The sequence below is a fragment of the Leopardus geoffroyi genome, chromosome A1, assembly GCF_018350155.1.
Source record: "Leopardus geoffroyi isolate Oge1 chromosome A1, O.geoffroyi_Oge1_pat1.0, whole genome shotgun sequence".
NCBI lineage: Eukaryota > Metazoa > Chordata > Mammalia > Carnivora > Felidae > Leopardus > Leopardus geoffroyi.
Window position 1 is genome coordinate 202926511 of NC_059326.1, and position 20101 is coordinate 202946611.

The 20101-nt window shown below is 34.3% G+C and overlaps 1 protein-coding gene across 1 annotated transcript in view; it reads left to right on the plus strand.

Annotated features, from left to right (window-relative positions):
* The window catches only part of HCN1 (hyperpolarization activated cyclic nucleotide gated potassium channel 1), a 389009-nt gene that overhangs the window by 331532 nt on the left and 37376 nt on the right, over positions 1 to 20101 (plus strand). The window contains exon 6 of the mRNA XM_045438479.1: positions 8249 to 8489. Within this exon, the coding sequence (XP_045294435.1) occupies positions 8249 to 8489 (241 nt within the window). The remainder of the gene's footprint in view (positions 1 to 8248; positions 8490 to 20101) is intronic.

Sequence of the window (20101 nt, forward strand, 5' to 3'; positions counted from 1 at the left end):
TTTGTTTTGCCATTAAAAAGGACAGCAATGAGGACCATGTCTCAAAATGGGAAATATTTTATATTATAAAAGTGGGAAACAAGAAACAAATATTGAATGTATATTATGATTACACTTATATTTAGGTGAATAAGAGTTTGTCTTAAGAGAATACACAAGCACATTAAATCACTCTTATTAAGGAGATGAGAATACAACATTTTTTTATATATTTTAAGAGATATGTGTGTTTTCATTTTTTGCAAAGATTTTTTTACATGCAGCTGTTTGGTAATACAAAAATGCTTAATTACTTTCTTCTTTAATAAAATGGAAAACTACAATAAACTAAAACCGAGGCATCCTGTATTAATTCATCGAATCTCATTTTTCTATTTCTCAACCCTTTAATTTCCCCAAAATAAATACTACAGGCAAGTATTCCTTAGCTTTGTAGTATATTACATAGGTTTTGAGATTCAAATTAATTAGAAGTTGTAATAAAAAATTTCTTTAAAAAAAAACACAGATGATCTCAACCACAGAAATAGATTATCTTAAATTTTCCCTAACAGAACAGAAATCAAGGGAAATGCTTTCAGTTTAAGAAATTGAAGCAGTATCTAACTTGTAGTCAACGTTTGATAAATGTTTAGAACATTTTTAAGCATTAAGGTCTGCTTGTATGGGCCAATTTTCTTATGCATGCAATCAACCACCTTGCAATTTAGAAGGCAAACCACCAGATCAATATAAGCCAGTTAGGAATGCTGGGGGAAATTGTTTTTAAATTTCCCAATGTGTTTCCTTTTTTAAAAAAAAATAATGGAATGTGTATGTACAATTCACCTTCTGAATTTATTATATCAATAGAGCACCTTTATTATAAGAATCCTATATTTTATTCTTGATGATAGCCAGAAGGGAATTTCACTGAGTCTACCCTAAGAATTTCTTGTCATTTTCTTCTTCTGAACCTCTGCACTCACTTAAACTTTGGTTTTTAATAAACAGTCCCCAACTCAACTTTTTCTTTTACCTGAATTAGTATCCTCTTAACCAAATTACCTTGAACCTTTTGTTTCTTTACAAGTTTATAAAGTATATAGTCTATACAATTCATTTGATCTTAACCAACATTGTTTTTTAGTAAACTATAAATTACAGTGGTTAAAACAGATAACATTGAGTGAACTTTGTTAAACGCTTTACTTGTGTTCATTTAATTATCATAATCTTTGATAGAGTTGCTATAACCTCCATTTTACAGATGAAAAGATTAAGATTTGAAGAATCTGAGTCACTTTCTAAGGGCACAGAGCCAACTGGTTTTGAAATCAGAGATTGAGTGTGTGCATGCACACCCCCCCCACACACACACACACAAACCCATATTTATTTTACTACTTACAATTATTTTCTACAGAATATATACATGTACATCTTCCTCCCTCAACTAGATATAAACTTTCAGATAATTCTTTATTTTAGGAACCATAGTTTCTAAACCTGACTGCTTATAACTTGGAGTGTGTTATTAAAAGTAGAGATTTTGAATCACATCCCCTAGAGATATAGGTTCAGATTCTTTAAATTTGGATTTGAGCCTGGTAAAATGTATTTTAGTGAAGTCCCATAAATATGTCCACAGGATTATCATCTTCCTCTAAAGAGTAACAGGGAGGAGAATGTTCTCTTTGGCAGGTCGTTGAAGCCTTTTTAAAACTGATGCTGTCTACATGAGAACTATGATGAGAGCAAGGACCCATGGAATAATCCTGAATAGTTTCTTTTACTTTCCAAGAAAAATAGCTCTTCTTTATATAAAAACTTGTTTTATTTTCCAGGAAATAAAGGCATTTAGATTTAGATTTTTAAAAATAATTGCCAAGTGTACAGCCATCAGTTTGCTATCTCACAATCAACAAATGTTCATGTCAGGCTCTCAAAATGTGTAAATTTCAGAAGAACAAATTATGGCTAATACCAAAACCTTCAGGGTTTTGGTAATTCCAGATATGTACAAAAGTAAGATGGCTTCTTAGAATCCATCAAAATCCTGAGTTAAAGAGCTGCCCAGCAAACAAACCATGGTTCTTCCCCTTACAAGTATGCGGTCTTTGGCACATTACTCAGTATCTTCTATAAAATGGGGTAGTAGTAATAATTAAAGTATAGGAATTTTGCAACAATAAAATAAATTAATACTTGTAAAACATTTAACGCAAACCTAGAAACCAGCAAGAACTCAAAAAATATTGTCTCTTATTTTTATAATGTCATTCTTAAAATTATCCCTACCTTAAAAAACAAACAAACAAAAAACTAACACATCCACTGACTCTAATTCTTACTAGTCAAGGCAACTGAACTGTGGGGAAAAAATAGGACAACATTAGCAGCACTCTTTTATAGGATGTTCTCGGTGATAAAATGTCAGTTGATATAGATTTGACTATATTTATTTACTTGTGTCTAAAGTTAGTATAGAAGTCTATATGTCTGGATGCCATCAGAATGTCTAATATAAGTTCTTAGAAGGAAGGTCTTGTGTGTTCTGCAGAGTCTAAAAATACAGGGTGTGTTGGGTGTAGGAATTTAGCAATGTAACAGCAGCTCTGTTTTGTTAAGATTACTCTGTGATTCATTATTGTAATGATGGTAATTACATTTATAGCTACCATCCCTAAAACATTTTAGAACTATACCATGTAGAATAAAATAATGTAGAATGGAGGAGATCTCAATGTTTCACAAAATGGAACTTTCCACAATGATGGTTAAATTATCGGTAAAGAATTGTAGTGCTTCAAGGAGCACTATTCTTTAAAATATTACTATTTTTTAACAATAGTCAAACAAAATATTGCTTAAGCTCTCCCAGGGTCTCAGAATTTGCATGATTCCTAAGTGCTGATTTATGGTAAAAAATAATACTTAGAGAAGAAATCTCCGTATATCTCAAATCCCATTTTCCTGATTGTCATAAACTTAAACAAACTGGAATCAGCTCACCAAAATATATATATATATAATATATATATATATTATATATATATATATATTATATATATATATATATGATAAAAGATACCACTAAGAATGAAAAGGCAAGCCATAGATTGGGAGAAGATATTTACAATGTATATCCCAACAAAGAACTCATATCAAGACTATAAAAAGAACTCCAACAGCCAGAAGAAAATGAGGAAAACTTGACTGGGTACTTCACCAAACAGGATATTCATCTGATCAGTAAGATACAAAAATGTGCATAACAACATTAATCATTGGGGAAATGTAAAATAAAACTACAAAGAGAAAAAAACTGTAAAACAACGAGATCTCTCTGTGTACCTATTAATGGCTAAAATTAGAGTGATAACATCAAATTTTACTATGGATATAAGACAATTGGAACTTATATATTACTAACATGTAAGAAAAATAAGACAGTCATTTTAGAAAATTTTTGGTAGTATCTACTAAAATTAAATATAAGCTTACCTTATCACCCAGCAATTCCAATAAAAGGTAAATAAATACTCAAGAGCAATCAGTGTGGGTGTGGTCACTGTGGAAAACAGTACAGAGGTTCCTCAAAAAGTTAAAAACAGAACTACCATATGGTCTAGCAGTTGCACTGCTGGGTATTTACCCAAAGAATACAAAAACACTAATCAAAGGGATACATGCATCTCTATATTTTATAGCAGCATTATTTACAATAGCCAAAGTATGGAAGCAGCCCAAGTGTCCATCAGTGGATGAATGGGTAAAGAAGACATGTACACACACACACACACACACACACACACACTGTCTCTCTCTCTCTCTCTAGAATATTATTCAACCATAAAAAAAAGAACTCTTGCCATTTGCAACAACATGGATGGAGCTAGAGAGTATAATGCTAAGAGAAATAAGTAAGTCAAAGAAAGACAAATACCATCTGATTTCACTCATATCTAAAATTTAGGAAACAGAACAAATGAGCAAAGGGGAAAAAAGAGAAAGCGACAAATCAAAAACAAACTCTTAATTATAGAGAACAACCTGATGGTTACCAGAGGGGCGGGGGAAGGGGAGTGGGAAGATGGGTTACACAGGTGATGGGGATTAAGGAGTGCATTTGTGATGAGCACCAGGTGATACATGGAAGTGTTGAATTATTATATTGTACATCTGAAACTAATATGACACTGTATGTTAACTACCTGAAATTAAAATAAAAACTTAAAAAGCCAAAAGAAAAAAGAGAGAGAAACCAGTGCATATGGCACTTCAAGAATGTTCATAACAGGTGTATCTTAATAGCTTAAAACTGAAAACACCCTAAATGTCATGAAAAGTAGAATGGATAAATAAATTGTGGCAGAGTCATAAAATGAAATATAGGCTGAAATATAAAAAGAAAGAACTATCACCACCCAACAACATGGATGAATCACACAGAAGCAAGACACAAAAGACTACAGAGTATATCATCCCATTTAATCTGAAGTTCACGAGCAGGTAAAACTTTTTATGGTGATAGAAATCAGAATAGCTAGGACCTCTGGTGTGAACTGGAAAAGGAAATAAAGGGAAACTTTCCGATAACCCCTATATGGGGATCAGGTGGTTACACATTTGAAAAATTCACTTAAGATTTGTGTTCACTTAAAATCTGTGCTCTTTACTCTGTCTATATTATACTTTAAAAAATATTCTAGTCCTCTGTGACTAAACAATGAACAGAAATAATTATGACATAGGAGAGCAAAGTAAGACAAAATAATGCTAAAAAGGAAAGACTTTGATATCTGAAGTAAACAAACATGGCAAAGTAGAATCAAATGCAGGATTCTTCACTGTTTGTTGTATTATGTTTCTATTTAATAGGTAAAAGTGTATTTGGAATTTGAACAGATTTGTCTGTTTAAATTACTCAGTTGTTTAATTATGTAGGTATAATCTTATAGTCATTTAGTTTATACTTTGGGATTAATTCAGTACCACATCATTTACTTTGTTACACAAATTGTTAAAGCTTTAGCCATTGGTAGCTCTTTCATTTGGCCCCTATGAGTGACTCTCATCATTGCAGGATTTTTTTTTTTTTTGGTTGATGTTTGTATTTGTTTGTTTGGTTGTTTGGTTGGTTTTTAGTACGTCTGTACTTGTTACTACAAGATGCTTTGGGAAGAGGTAGCTACATTTTTTTAAAGTGTTGATAGTAAGCTTAGTAATTTGGAGTGCCTTATTAAGGTCAGGGCTATGTCTGATTCTCTTAGGTATGGAGCTTTCCTCAATTTAAAGCATATGGTCAATACTCTTCATTCAGGCCAGACACGTTGCTAAAATAGCTCATTATAACAAGTGCCATAAAGAATCTGGATGGAAATTAGAGATATTAATAACTTAATCGTGTGTCTTCCTTAAAGTCAACGTGCTTATAAGGAACTGTGATTGATGGAGGAGGAGCTTTAAAAGTCTTGTTTTACATATGGAGAGATATTAATAACTTAATTAAATATGTTCCCTAAAAAATGTGCTATAAAGAAATATGATTGATGGAGAAGAGCTTTTAAAAGTTTTGCTTCACTTCTAGACTCACATGAGTGTTTCCATTAAACTATATGCCCTCCAAGCAAGCAACTTTCATGGGAGGAGAGAGGGCTTTTAAATGCAAATCACCTTCTGTCTAATTACATTTTTTTTCTTATCAAATACTTGTTAGAATTTACAGTTTCAAACTGATTGTAGTCACATTGGAGGTAAAAGTTCCACAGGGAGAGAGAGAAAATTAATGGATTCCTTTAAGCAATAGCAATAATATGAAATTATCCCCACAGTGTTATAATCAAGGCAGTCACAATAGGTATACCTTAATATGCAGTGCATCACAGAAAAAGACTTATTCATATAAAGAACAGTTAAATTGTTTATAAAATATACTTCCAATTATTTTCTAAAATAAAGCATAAGAGAACAATGAAGAGAAAAAAATTGTGTAGTTGAAGTCAAAGAACATAGATAAAAAGATTCTCTGCCTTATTATTTTTATTTGAAAATTCTTATTTTCTCTGCAACCTGACTTATTTTCACTTTCCTACACAGTATTCTTCTGTCATTTTACATGTGGAATCATTAATTCCTCAATCAGTCTGGTCCTTTTAATGACCTACTCTGTCTTCCTTCAACTCATGTGGTTAGCTTGAGTACCTTGAGTGCTTCACCTCTTATCTTCATGACATTTTGTTTAGAAGTATTTTGAATAATAAAAAACACGGTTTTTTATACACAAGAAATTTGTTTCTCAAGTGATTTTCTTGAGAAAGATTTCTAACAGTTTTAAGTAAATACTTACCAATGGGAACAAAACTCGTTTTCGTGAGCACTTTTTTCCACGTGGAAACTCCATCTTCCTTCTTTCCTTCCCTCCCATCTTTCCTTTTTTCTTCCTTTCCTCCTTCTTTCCACCTTCCATACATGCATGCATGCATATTTACTAAGGACTTACCGTAGTAAGGGCTGAACCCTGCTTTAGTCCCACCCCACCACGGCACTTCAGCCCTAGTTAAAATTGACCACGAGTCAATGGACAGCCACCCATGGAGTCAGCTGTGCATTATTTAGGCTTGGGTGTTGCATGTAATATCTTTCTCTTGTTTTTTGTTGCTATGTTCACTGTTTGCTTGTTACAGCTGACATTTAAATATTTTACCATCCTCCATGAAGCCTCACCATTAGAGACACTTCTTTGCTCTACTGAACTCCAAAGATATGATTAAGGATGAAATACCTTTTTTTTCTGTGATGGACCCCAAATTTTGTGCCCTCTATATCAGCTGGAAGTTGTTTTTTTTTTTTTTCCACCTATTCCAAGATAAGGTCGGGTCATTTTATAAAACAAGATTGAGGAAACTTTCAGAGCACCTGGGTGGCTCAGTCAGTTAAGCTTCTGACACTTGATTTTGGCTCAGGTCATGATGTGATGGTTCTTGGGATGGAGCCCCATGTCAAGTTCTACATTGACAGCATGGAGCCTGCTTACAATTCTCCCCCCGTCTTTCTTTCTGCCCCTCCCCTGCTCTCTCTTGCTCAAGTACGTGCACTCTCTTGCCCTCAAAATAAATAAATATTTAAAAAAATTAAGATAGAGGAAACATTTTTCCCTCAGCCTTACTCTATAAATTTGTATATTTTCCCAAAGAAATAATTCAGATCTCAGCCTTTGCTACTATCTCCCAATATTTTTTGCCCTTTTCCCATCTTTTAACAGGGTTTCCTTCAGTTTCTATATCTCTTAAACCAGATCACAAATTCAGGATTAACCCTTTTCCCTTGGGGCTTATTGGAGAAGAAAGCTTTGAGAAACGGCATTGTGGTAAAATTTAGATTCCTATTGTTTATCCTTTTACATATCTAACTTGCAAGATTAAAAATGGTTGGTCCCATATCTGTATGTTAGCCTAAGGAGATAGCACTGTGTATAATCTGGACCAGAATCTACAGAATGAAATCAAATATGTAAGTCTTCTAATTGAGAATTGCTTGGTTCCAGAAATACAACAAACAAACAAACAACTTAGGAGAAAGAACATATGGCCCCTCCACTCCAAGACTTCCAATGGAAACCCAGGAGACCTTGAAAAGAGTGGTTTTCTGATCTATCCCAGAAACAGATTGAATTTACAATAATAGGTTATAGTTAGATTAGAGCCTTCTTGGGTAACCTTTCTCTGCACACTCCATTGTCCCACTTTAATGTGAATGACATTAAGAAAAAAAAATTCTGTTGTCTGGCAACTGGGCCTTTGTTTCAGAATTCTGGTCAGTAGGTACAAGTTAGATCATTCAACAATACAGCGGAGCACAGGAGCAGCAATATTATAGCTAATAGGAGGTAGTGTGGCTTCTTTTCTTCATAAAATAAGATCAAAGGGAGACTGAAACTCTTCCACATTTGAGTTCTAATTTTACACAGAGTATAGCAAAAGGATGAGAAGGTATAAAAGATAAGATGTACATATTTAATTCACATTTACTGAATGTTTAATACATATCTATACGATACTAGGTGCTGCGAATATAAAATTCCAACACCAAAATAAACCATGATTTCTGGCTTTGAAGAAATATGCAGATTATTAGAATTTATGTATCTTTGGTTCTGAATTTAAATTGCAAAACTGTGCTATATATAGATTTTAATTTAAGTGTGCTTATCTCCCTGATATGATTAATATCTCTCTTAATATTTCTTTACTCTTGCCATCTTTAGGAGATAGTCAACTTCAACTGTCGGAAACTAGTGGCTACAATGCCACTGTTTGCTAATGCGGACCCCAATTTTGTGACTGCCATGCTGAGCAAGTTGAGATTTGAGGTGTTTCAACCTGGAGATTATATCATACGAGAAGGAGCTGTGGGTAAAAAGATGTATTTCATTCAACATGGCGTTGCTGGTGTCATCACAAAATCCAGTAAAGAAATGAAGCTGACAGATGGCTCCTACTTTGGAGGTTAGTGGGGAAAAAATGCAATTGCCATGAAATATAAGTTGCTTTGCTTATGTCTCTTCATCAGAACTTTGGAGATGTCAGAATGCTGATTTGTGGCTTTTGACTATGAATTCGCATTTGAATTCCGATAAAAGTGTCTATAATGGCATGTTTTCACATTTCAGTGTCACACATTTAGTGCCTGTACATTTACCACTGGATCACTTGAAGTATCTTTTTATCTTCACAAACTGAAACTGATTAACAGTGGCTTCAACCAGATGGAAAGTATATTTTTGTCTCACATGGAAATCCCAGGAGGGTCAGATGGCTCTCCCCAGGACAGTTTTCAGGGACCCAGATTTCATTTATTTTGTTGGTCTGCCATCCTCAAGAGTGTTTTTCTCATTTATACAAGAGGACCTAGTTCCTCTCCATTATGTTTGATAATGGCCATTATGTTTGATAAAGGCAGAAGAGGGAGAGCGGCACAGAGGAATTGAAGAGTGAGCAATTTCTCTATTTAGGGGTGTGCTCAGAATTGTCACTATCACTGCTTATCTATATCTGATTAGCCAGAATGTAGTTGCAAGAGTACTTCTAGTTGTATACTTACAAGTATACTAGTTGAGTGATGTGTAAGTCAGGGATCTCCAGAGAAACAGAACCAATAGGATAATATATACACAAAAGGAGAGTTATTATGAGGAATTGGCTTATACAGATATGGAGACTGACAAGTCTTATGATCTGCTGTTTACAAGCTGGAGACCCAGAAAAGCTGATGGTATAATTTAATCTGGTTCCACAGGCTGGGAACCAGAGGAGTTGATGATGTACATCCCAGTCCGAGGCCAGAAAATGAAATGAGATGTTGGCTCAAGTAGTGAGATAGGAAAAGAGGGTTGAACTCCCCCTCTTTCCTACTTTTGTTCTGTTCACACCTCCAGTGGATTGGATGTTGCCCACTCACATCGGGGAGGACAAATTCCTTTACTGAGCCCACTGATCCAAATACTAATCTTATTTGGAAACATCCTCACAGACACATCCAAAACTTATGCTCAATCTGAGCACCCCATGGCCAGTCAAGTTGACACATAAAACTAACCATCACAAGTGGAAATTTTCCTTTCTAAAAATCTGAATATTTGAATTGTTGCCAAGTTTTACTATTATAGGATATATATTTATATTTGTGCACATGTATAAAACTTGCCTAGAAGTTGAATAACTGGGTCAAAGATGGCATATTTTTAAGTTAAAACAAACACCAAATTGTTTCTTTGATGAGACAGCCTGTTTCTACATGCCTTGCCAATTCATTTTTACTTTTGTCCTCTAAGTAAAAACGGCATCCCCTTCTTGTTTAGTGTGCATTTTCATCATTAATATTGAGGTTGAAGCATTTTTCATATTTATTATTTGTACTTTATTTTTTCTGTTTATTCCTTGCATAGTTTTCTAATATTTTTTTACCTTTAAAAAAAATACATTTATTCATTGTTGAGAGACAGAGAGAGACAGAGCACAAGTGGGGGAGGGGCAGAGAGAGAGGGAGACAGAATCCAAAGCAGGGTCCAGGCTCTGAGCTGTCAGCACAGAGCCCGACGTGGGGCTCGAACTCATGAGCTGTGAGATCATGACCTGAGCTGAAGTTGGATGCCTAACTGACTGAGCCACCCAGGCGCCCCTTTTTTACCTTTTTAAAACCAATTTACAGAAACGTTCTTAATGTATTTTTGATAGGCTTTAACTATTTTCTTCAAGATTGTTGTTTCTTTTGTAACTATCACTAACTTTCCTTTTGTCATTCTGATCTTCATTATTGTTGACTTGATTTGAACTTGCCTCTCCTTTCCTTTAAAGCATTAGAGATTTTGTGTTCCTTAAGTGGCTTTTGTACTCTGCAAAATTATGAAAAGTTTTCCATATTTACCTCTATTTTGTTTGGTTTTATAACATTTTATTACTACTTGATTAAAATTTACTGTATTTATGATTATACATACTTGAATTATATTTTTATTTTAGTATTAACCATCCTGCCTATATTTGTGAGTATAGTATGAGATAAGATTCTGTATTTTTCCCCCAAAGAGACAAGTTTATCACCATCACTCATGGAAGATTTCATCCTTTCTGCAAAACTTTGAAATATTTCTTTAATAATATGCTGATATAATATACACTATTGTAACAACAGAAAATAGTACTGTTACATATTTAAAAGTTGCTAAGAGCATGGATCTTCAAAGTTCTTACCACAAGAAAAAAAAATTTATAACTATATATGGTGGCAGATGTTACCTAGCTTTATTGTAGTGATCATTCCCCAATATATACAAATCTCGAAGTATTATGTTGTCATGAGCACGCTATGAAGGCACACACACAAGTTGTGTCTTCCTACAGTGTCAGCTTTATTCAATCATAAAGCAAGATTAATATAATTATAAAGCAGTTTCACGATTCCAAACTCAATGACATTTCACTACTTGTTTAACTTGCTTCTTACATGTCACACAAAGCAAATCACAAGACAAGCAACACATCAAACAGATAGAACAGGGGGTAGGGAAATAACAAAACCGAACATGAAATCGGTCTGTGGACGCACAGTTGACACAGAGCCTAGGTCTGTCCAGGTCAGCTCTCAGAATGTGCCTCTGATTATGTCCAAACAGTGGAGGCTCTCTGTTCTGTTCGGAGATCAATCGATCAGAGCCTTTGGTGGCCGCTGCCTCCAAATCGTCCATGTTTCATGTGGTCACACACGAAATGGTCAGTGTCTTGAAAGTCTTACAGGTTGCTACCAAACTCTTCCTTTTTTAAAGGGATTTAACGAGTCTTGGGCCTTTGCAGACCTCCTCTGTTTCTGCTGAGCATCGGTTCTGAGTGTGTTGTCAGCTCAAGCTGGTTATCTGGTCTTAGCTGCAATGCCCTTGGTTCTTGTGTCACTGCTTGACCTAAGTTACTGCTTGACATGAGTAACTGCTTGACCCCATGTTGCTCTCTATAGTTGTATACCTGAAACTAACATAATGTGTCAATTACATCTCAATAAAAAGGAAAATCCTCAGTATGGAAAGAGCCCAAATGTTCAATGGATGAGTGGGTAAAGAAGATGTACACTTTTCTTAGTTTCTGCCAATTCTGTTGAAACATTAGAAACTTAATGATTAATAATAGGCCTCTGGTACTACAGTATCAGGACGTTGCAAATTTAATGTTTAAATATTCCCCAACACTAGGAAACTGAAATGTTTTTCTTAGAAAAAGACAAGAAGTCTGTCTTCAAATATCCACAGGTTTATCCTGTAAGCGGCAATCCAAGTGAAGCTCTTTCTCTTCTCATAAGTGAGGTATTGAATAAATGATCCTTATTACTTTGCATTCATCCTTCCCAGACTTTATAATATGCCATCTTTAGAAGGCTTCTCAGTCAGAAGCAATGTTTCCCACCATTGTGTCTCCATAGTACCTCTCATAGCTTTCCAGAATCCTAGTATCAGTCTACTTCATACTGAAATTAATAGTGTAGTTGCCTATCTCCCCCCCAATACCGGATGGTAAGCAATGTGTATATCAGAATCATCAGAGAGCTGTTTAAAGCCAAAGATGCTTAGGTCCCACCCATCAGAGATTCTGATTCACTAAGTCTAGACTGGAGACAGATTTTTATTTGTTTATTAGAGACTAGTCAATCAGTGTATCTGGTCCCTTAAAAAAACAAAATCAGTAATCATTTAAAAAGCATTTAAGTCAGGTTAGTAACAGTTGAGAAAAAGGCAATGAATTCCATTTTGTCATAGAAAAATAAATATATGCTGAGTTTAAGAAGGTTTCTTCAATAACAGTTAAGAAATATTAACTAGGAAAAGTTTTGAATTTTATTAAATGCTTTTTTGGAATATATCAAAATAACCATAAGGTTCTTATCCATTAACCTGTTGTGGCTGACTAAAATATATCAATTCAAGGTAATTAGCTTCCTTGACTTTCCCTCTCACCCATAGTTTTGACGTTTCCAGCTTCTCTTTCTTCCTACTCGTCTTTGTCATGATTCTGTTTTGCCTCATCAGCCCCTTAGCCTTTTGTGCAGATTGTGCAAAGGAAAAAAGAAATTTGGAAAAGCTAAGAACCAAAAAATTCTACTTTAGAAAGTACAGAGAATCAATATTCCAATAAAGAAAAAAAGGGTAAATGATGGGGTAAGAAATAAAAGCATACATGTACAGGCCAAGTTTGGGGAAAGTTTGGGAGGGAAAACATTTTGAGGCAATTAATGGGGGTGTGATAAATATGTAGAAGAAACATCTAGAAAGGACTTTCTGGAAGCTTTATTATGCATTAAGAATGTATTTTTACATTTGACATACATTTTGTCAATTCAGAGGAGCTTTTAATTACTGTACAATAATATTTGCTAGTATGATTAAGGTTTTATACAAAGACTGTGACACTTACCTCCCTAGGTTTAAGGGATTACACTATTAGTAAAGTCAGTTTACAGTAATGAATATCGTTGTGTTGAGTCACAAGATCATTAATGGGATAAAAACTAGTTTGTCCTGATTTATTATTTTGAACATGTTGTAGCATCTCTGTTTATAGGTGAAATTGGGGCTGTTATTTATTGTTATGGTGGTTATTTTTGTGATCCCCTAGCTGATTTTGGATATCAGGTTTTATTTACTTCTTGGAGAGAATAAGAAAACTTTCTTAAAAATGTATTCTCTATTTTAAGGAAGTTTAAACAACCTAGGCATTACCGTTACTTGAAGCCTACTTTGGTTTCACGAATAAAGCCACTTGTGTCTGATTCTCTGTCTTCTATACTTATTAAAGTACTTCAGGTTTCTACTTCTTTATGAGTAATCGTTTAGTTCATCTAATTCAATTGTTCATAATACTGAAAAGCTTAAGAAAAAATCTGATGCCAGGGCCAAAATTATACCTTAGAGTTTCTGATGGAATTGAGTGATGTTGAGATCCAAATATCAGCATGAAAAAAAAATCCCCAGAAGATTCCAGATAATTTTCACATTATATATATGTATACATAGTTCCCTTTTTATTTTCAATAAACATTTAATTTTTAATTTTAGATACAACAGTTTTAAATACAAAATGATTACAGAGAATTCCATATATCTCATACTCAGTTTTCTATTATTAAAATTTACCATTACTATGATACATTTGTCACGATTAATGAATCAATATTGATACATTATTATTAATAAGTACTTAATAAAGCACACACTTCATTCAGATTTTCCAATTTTTAACCTAATATCTTCTTTTCATTCAGGATCCCATTTACTTGTAATGTCCTCTGGTTTGTTCTTGGTTTTTAAAGTTTCTTAGACTTTCCTTGTTTTTGATGAACTTCACAATTTTGAGGAACATTAGTAAGGTATCTTATAGAATGTCCCTTAGTTGGGATGTGCCTGATGATTTTATGATTAGATTGGGATAAATTTGGGGGGAAGGAAGATTATACACAAAAAGTGCCATTATCTGCACATAATATCCAAGGTATATACTATCAATATGTCTTATCACTGTTGATGTTAACCTTGATCACTTGGATAGACATAATATTTGTCAGGCTTCTCCACTGTAAAGTTACTCTTTTCCCCCCTCATTCCATACTTCCCTCTTTGAAAGAGAGTCACTAAGCGTAGCCGATGACTAAGGACTGGGAAATAATGTTCCAGTTTCTTAAGGACAGACTATGTACATAAATTATTTGAAATTACTCTAAGTGGGATATTTATTTACTGTCTTACATTTTTATTTATTTATTAAATCCTTTTTTATATATAAGTATGGACTCATGAATATTTTATAATTTGGTTTATAATCCAATACTACTTTATTTGTTTTCATTTGTTTTTAATTCCTGCGTAGTTAACATATGGTGTTATAGTAGTTTCAGTGTACTATATAGTAATTCCACAATTCCATATATTACTCAGTGCCGATCCAGATAAGTGTACTCTTAATCCCTTTCACCTATTGTCTCTCATCCCTGCACCCACCTGCCCTCTGGTAACCATTTAGTTCTCTATGGTTAAGAGTCTGCTTTTTGGTTTCACTCTCTCTCTTTTCCTTTGTTAGAATTTGTTTCTCAAATTCCACATATGAGTGCAATCATATGGTATTTGTCTTTCTCTGACTGACTTATTTTGCTTAGTATTATACTCTCCAGCTTTATCCGTCTTGTTGCAAATGGCAAGATTTCATTCTTTTTATGGCTGAATAATATTCCATTGTATATATACCACATCTTTAACCATTCATCCATTGCTGGATACTTGGGCTCCTTCCATGTTTTAGATATTGTAAATAATGCTGCAGTAAGCATGGGGGTGCATATATCCTTTGAATTAGTGTTTTTGTATTCTTTGGGTAAATACCCCAAAAGTGCAATTACTGGATTGTAGGGTACTACTATTTTTAATTTTTTGAGGAACCCCCATACTGTCTTCCACAGTGGCTGCACCTGATTTTATTCCCACCAACAGTGCACAAGGGTCCAATCCTACTTTATTAATTGTATTGCTCAAATTGTTCCAGCTTTGGCCATTTGGACCTCTTTCAATTGGCCCCTGTGTACCTTTGAAACACTCCTGTTATTGTGAGTTTGGGGCTTTTTTCTCTGTCTTGTTGAGATTTTTTTTCCAGCGTTGTAAAATGCACCTGGCTCATTTTGTATATTTCCTACCCAGTCATAGATTCAGCCATTCCACCAAGGATCTCTGGTTCTGTTCATTGGAGAGTAGTTTTAGAAACAAAGATCTGGACACCAGGTGTACTCATTACTACTGGGCTATCATTACTTCTAGACCCTCTCAGATGACAAGGCAAAGAGTTATATATTCATATACTAACGTGTATATACACATTATCTATAATAAATATTTCTACGTGTATCCATCTGTACCCATGTTAAGCTAAATATGAGCTCATACTGATATTTCCAACTCTAATCCATTACCACATGGACTGTTTTTGACCTTCTTTTCCTGTTTATCTATAATATTTCACTCAAAAGTAAGAAATCTGGGGCATCTAGGTGGTTTAATTGGTTAAGCATCTGATTTCAGCTCAGATCATCATCTCACAGTTCATGAGTTCAAGCCTCACATCGGGCTCTCTGTTGTCAGTGTAGAGCCTGCTTTGGGTCCTCTGTCTCCCTCTCTCTCTCTGCCCCTCCCCTGCTCGCTCATGCTCTCTCTCTCTTTCAAAAATAAATAAATATTTAAGAAAAAAGTAAGAAATCTGGTTTCCACTATATATTAACTTAATTGTTCAGTTGTAGTATGCCTGTATAGTGGTTTCAGAATTGTTAATCTGTACATCCATAGGAAATAAGTTTATCAACTGGAGTATAAATCTAATGTTAAGCTCTTTTTGCCTCTCCACTCATTTGCAAAGATGCTTAGGTCAGTATCTTATTCCCCAATCCCCCTCAGTGAGATTGTTTTGGTATTTGTAATCCATTTATATTCTTTTGTTACATTCTGCATTCTACTCTGAGAACTTCTGACTTCCTCAATTATTTTTTTAATTTGCGTACCACATATGATTTACTTTTTGTGCTGTAAAGTTTTATAGGTTTGGACAAATGCTTACTGTCCTCTATTCATCATTATGATATCATACAGATTAGTTTTACCACCTAAAAAAAAAAATTGTGTGTGTCACCTATTCAATTCTCCTGCTCCCCAACCTATGGCAACCACTGATCTGTTTACTATCTCACTGTTTTTTTCTTGTCCAAATGTCGTATAATTGGAATCCTACAATATGTAAAATTGTGGGTTTTTTAATTTCGAATTCCAATTGTTAATTTCTGTAATACAGGAAATTTAGTTTTATATATTAACCTTTCATTCAGTGGTCTTCTATACTCACTTATCAGTTAAGGATTTGGGTCAATTCTTTGGGATTTTCTTCATAGATAATCTTGTCATCTACAAATAGAGACAGTGATATTTCTTTATTTCTAATCCATATACCTTTTATTACCTTTTCTTATTTAACTGGCAAGGACTTCTAGTAATATGTTGAATTGGAGCAGTGAGAGAGAACATCCTTGCCCTGATCTTAGTCCTTGTAGAGAATTTTTTCCCCTTGATTTTGGAGTAAAGCATATAATTTCTCACTATTAAAAATGATTTTGAATTTTTGTAGATATTTCTTATCACATTGAGGAACTTTTCCCATTACCACTTCTATGAGAGTTTTTTTTTTACATATACTTTTGTATTTTTTATTATTTAAGTAATCTCTATGCCCAGAGTGAGGCTCAAACTCACAACCGAGATCAAGAGAGACAGAGAGAGACAGAGCATGAGCATGGGAAGGGCAGAGAGAGGAGGAAACACAGAATACGAAGCAAGCTCCAGGCTCTGAGCTGTCAGCACAGAGCCTGACACAGGGCTCGAACTCACAAACCGCGAGATCATGACCTGAGTCGAAATCTGACGCTTAACCGACTGAGCCACCCAGCCACCCCTGTCCTTTACTTTTAAATAATCTTGTCACCCTTGTTAAAACTCGTTTGATCATATATGCAACGGGTTATTTCTGTACAATCATTTAATTTTTTAAAAACTGTGGTTTTTAGAACGGCTTTAGGGTTACCACAAAATTGGAAGGAAAGTACAGAGGTTTTCCATGGACTTAACTCTGTGCCCCCACACATGCTCAGCCTCCACATTGTTAACATCACTCACCAGAATGGCACCATGAATGAACCTACACTGATACAGCATAATCACCTCAAGTCCATGATTTACCTTAGGATTCATTCTTGGAATGGTATATTTGATGATTTTAGACAAATGTATATGACATATATACATCAGTGTAATATATACAAAGTATTTTAACTGCCCTGAAAGTCCTCTGTGCTTTCCCAATTTATCTCTTCTCCATCTGCCCAACAATCACTGAACTTTTTATTGCCTCCATGGTTTTGCCTTTTCAGACATATCATATGTTGTAATAATACCATATGTAGCCTTTTAGATAGTCTTCATTCAGTTAGTAATATGCATTTAAAGTTTGCCCATGTCTTTTTATTGCTTGACAGCTTGTTTCTTTCTAGTGCTGAATAATATTCCATTATCTGAATGTATCACAGTGTATTTATCCATTCACCTCCGGAAAAACGTCTTAGTTGTTTCCAAGTTTTGGCAATTATGAATAAAGCTGCTATAAACATCCAAGTTTTTTGTGGACATGTTTTCAACTCCTTTGGGTAAATACTAAGGAGTGTGATTACTAGATTATATGGTGAGAGTATTTTTAGTTTTTTAAGTATCTGCCAAACTGTCTTTCAAAGTGGCTATACTATTTTGCATTCCCACCAGCAATGAATGAGAGTTATTGTAGCTCTAAATGCTCACCAGTATTTATTTTGTGTTGTCAGTGTTCTGGATTTTAGCCATTCTAATATGTCTATAGTGATACCTTATTGTTTTAATTTACATTTACCTGATGACGTATTATGTGGAACATCTTTTCATATGCTTATTTATCATGTGTATATATTCTTTTTTTTCTTAAGGTGATTTTATTAAAGCATGGGGACAGGACCCAGGGGCAGGAAGAGCTGCCTCATGTGTATATATTCTTAATTGAGGTATCTGTTAAGATCTTTGGTCCATTTTTATTCAAGTTGTTTTTTTTCCTGTTGAGTTTTAAGACTTTTGTATATTTTTAGATAAAAGGTTTTTTATCAAATGTGTATTTTGCAAATATTTTCTTCCAGTCTGTGGCTTGTCTTCTTATTCTGTTCACATTTTCTTTGCAGAACAAAGGTTTTTAATTTTAATGAAGTCTAAGTTATCAATTATTTCTTTTATAGATTGTGTCTTTGGTATTGTATCTAAGAAAGGCATCAGCATGCCCAGGGTTATCTAGATTTCTCCTATGTTATCATCTAGGAGTTTTATAGTTTGTGTTTTACATTTAGGTCTATGATATATTTTGAGTTAATTTTTATGAATGCTATAAAGGCTGTGCCTTTATTATGTGTGTGTGTGTGTGTGTGTGTGTGTGCGTGCGCGTGTCTGGTTGTCCCAGCACCATTTGTTGAAGACACCATCTTTTCTCCATTGTATTTCTCTTCCTTCTTTACCAAAGATTATTTGACTATATCTAAAGATGTCATTTCTGGGCTCTCTGTTTTGTTTCACTGATCTGTCTATTCTTACACCAATACCACACCATCTTGATTCCTGTAGCTTTATAGTAAGTCTTGAAGTAAGTCAGTCCTCCAACTTTGTTCTTCTTCTATATTATGTTGCCTATTCTGGGTCTTTTGCATCTCCATATAAACTTGGAATCAATTTATCAATAATCCATAAAATAACCTGCTAGGATTGTGATTGGATTGAATTGAATCTATAGATCAAACTGGGAAGAACTGACATCTTGACACTTTAAGTTTATATCTTCTTGTCTAAATGTATGGACTATCTCTCCATTTATTTTGTTTTTATTTTATTTTATTCCATTCAAAGGGAATAAGAACATCCAAACATGTCAGAACTAAAACTGAAAACCCTCTCATGTTTGTTTAATCTCTTCTAATTCTATAATATACATCTTTTCCGTAACACAGTTCTTTTTTATTTTGTCACTTTTTTTCCGGAATCACTTGCATTAATATTTGTTCTTTTTCTCATGGCGCCTTCAAAGAAAGAGGTTTTTCTTTGAACCAATTTCTGGATGTTTTTTCTTTATGAAACCTTTCATTTTCTTTAGGTTTTAGATTTTTTAATATTAATTTATTTTTGAGAGAGAAAGACAGTATGTGTGTGTGAGTGGTGTAGAGGCAGAGAGAGAGGGAGAGAGAGAATCCCAAGCACCTAAGAGCTAACAGCGTAGAGTCCAATGCAGGGCTCCAAGTCACAAACCATGAGATCATGACCTGAGCCAAAATCAAGAGTTGGCCAGTTGACCAACTAAGCCACCCAGGCACCTAGTTTTTAGTTTTTGCCTTTTCTTTTAGTTTCTTGAGTGAAAAATATTAGTGTATTTATTTTCAACCATTCTTCCTTGTGATGACTACAATTTAAGTACATATAAATCTGACTACACTGCTTTAGTCAAATTTCATTGAATTCTTTAGATAAGGATTTATTATTCTTTCTATTTTAATATTCTTTTTATTTTTTATTTTTTTTTATTAATGTCTTTACCCCACGAGGGACTTGAACTCATGACCCTGAGATGAAGTGCCACGTGCTCTTCTGACTGAGCCATCCAGGCACCACTATTTTTGCTTATTTCTAAATAGATTGCACTTTCACTCTGAAGTTATTGCATAGTTCATGAGTTGTCTTTTATTTACATTGTTGTTAAAAAACATGTCTAATGTTTATTTTTGAGAGACAGAGAGACTGAGCACAAGTTGAAGAGCAGAGAGAGAAGAGACGCAGAATCCGAAGCAGGCTCCAGGCTCCCAGCTGTCAGCACAGAGCGAGATGCAGGGCTCTAACTCAGGAGCCATGAGATCATGACCTGAGCCAAAGTCTGACACTTAACCGACTGAGCCACCCAGGCGCCCCTGTTGTTAAAATTTTTTATTTTTTTTTAATGTTTAT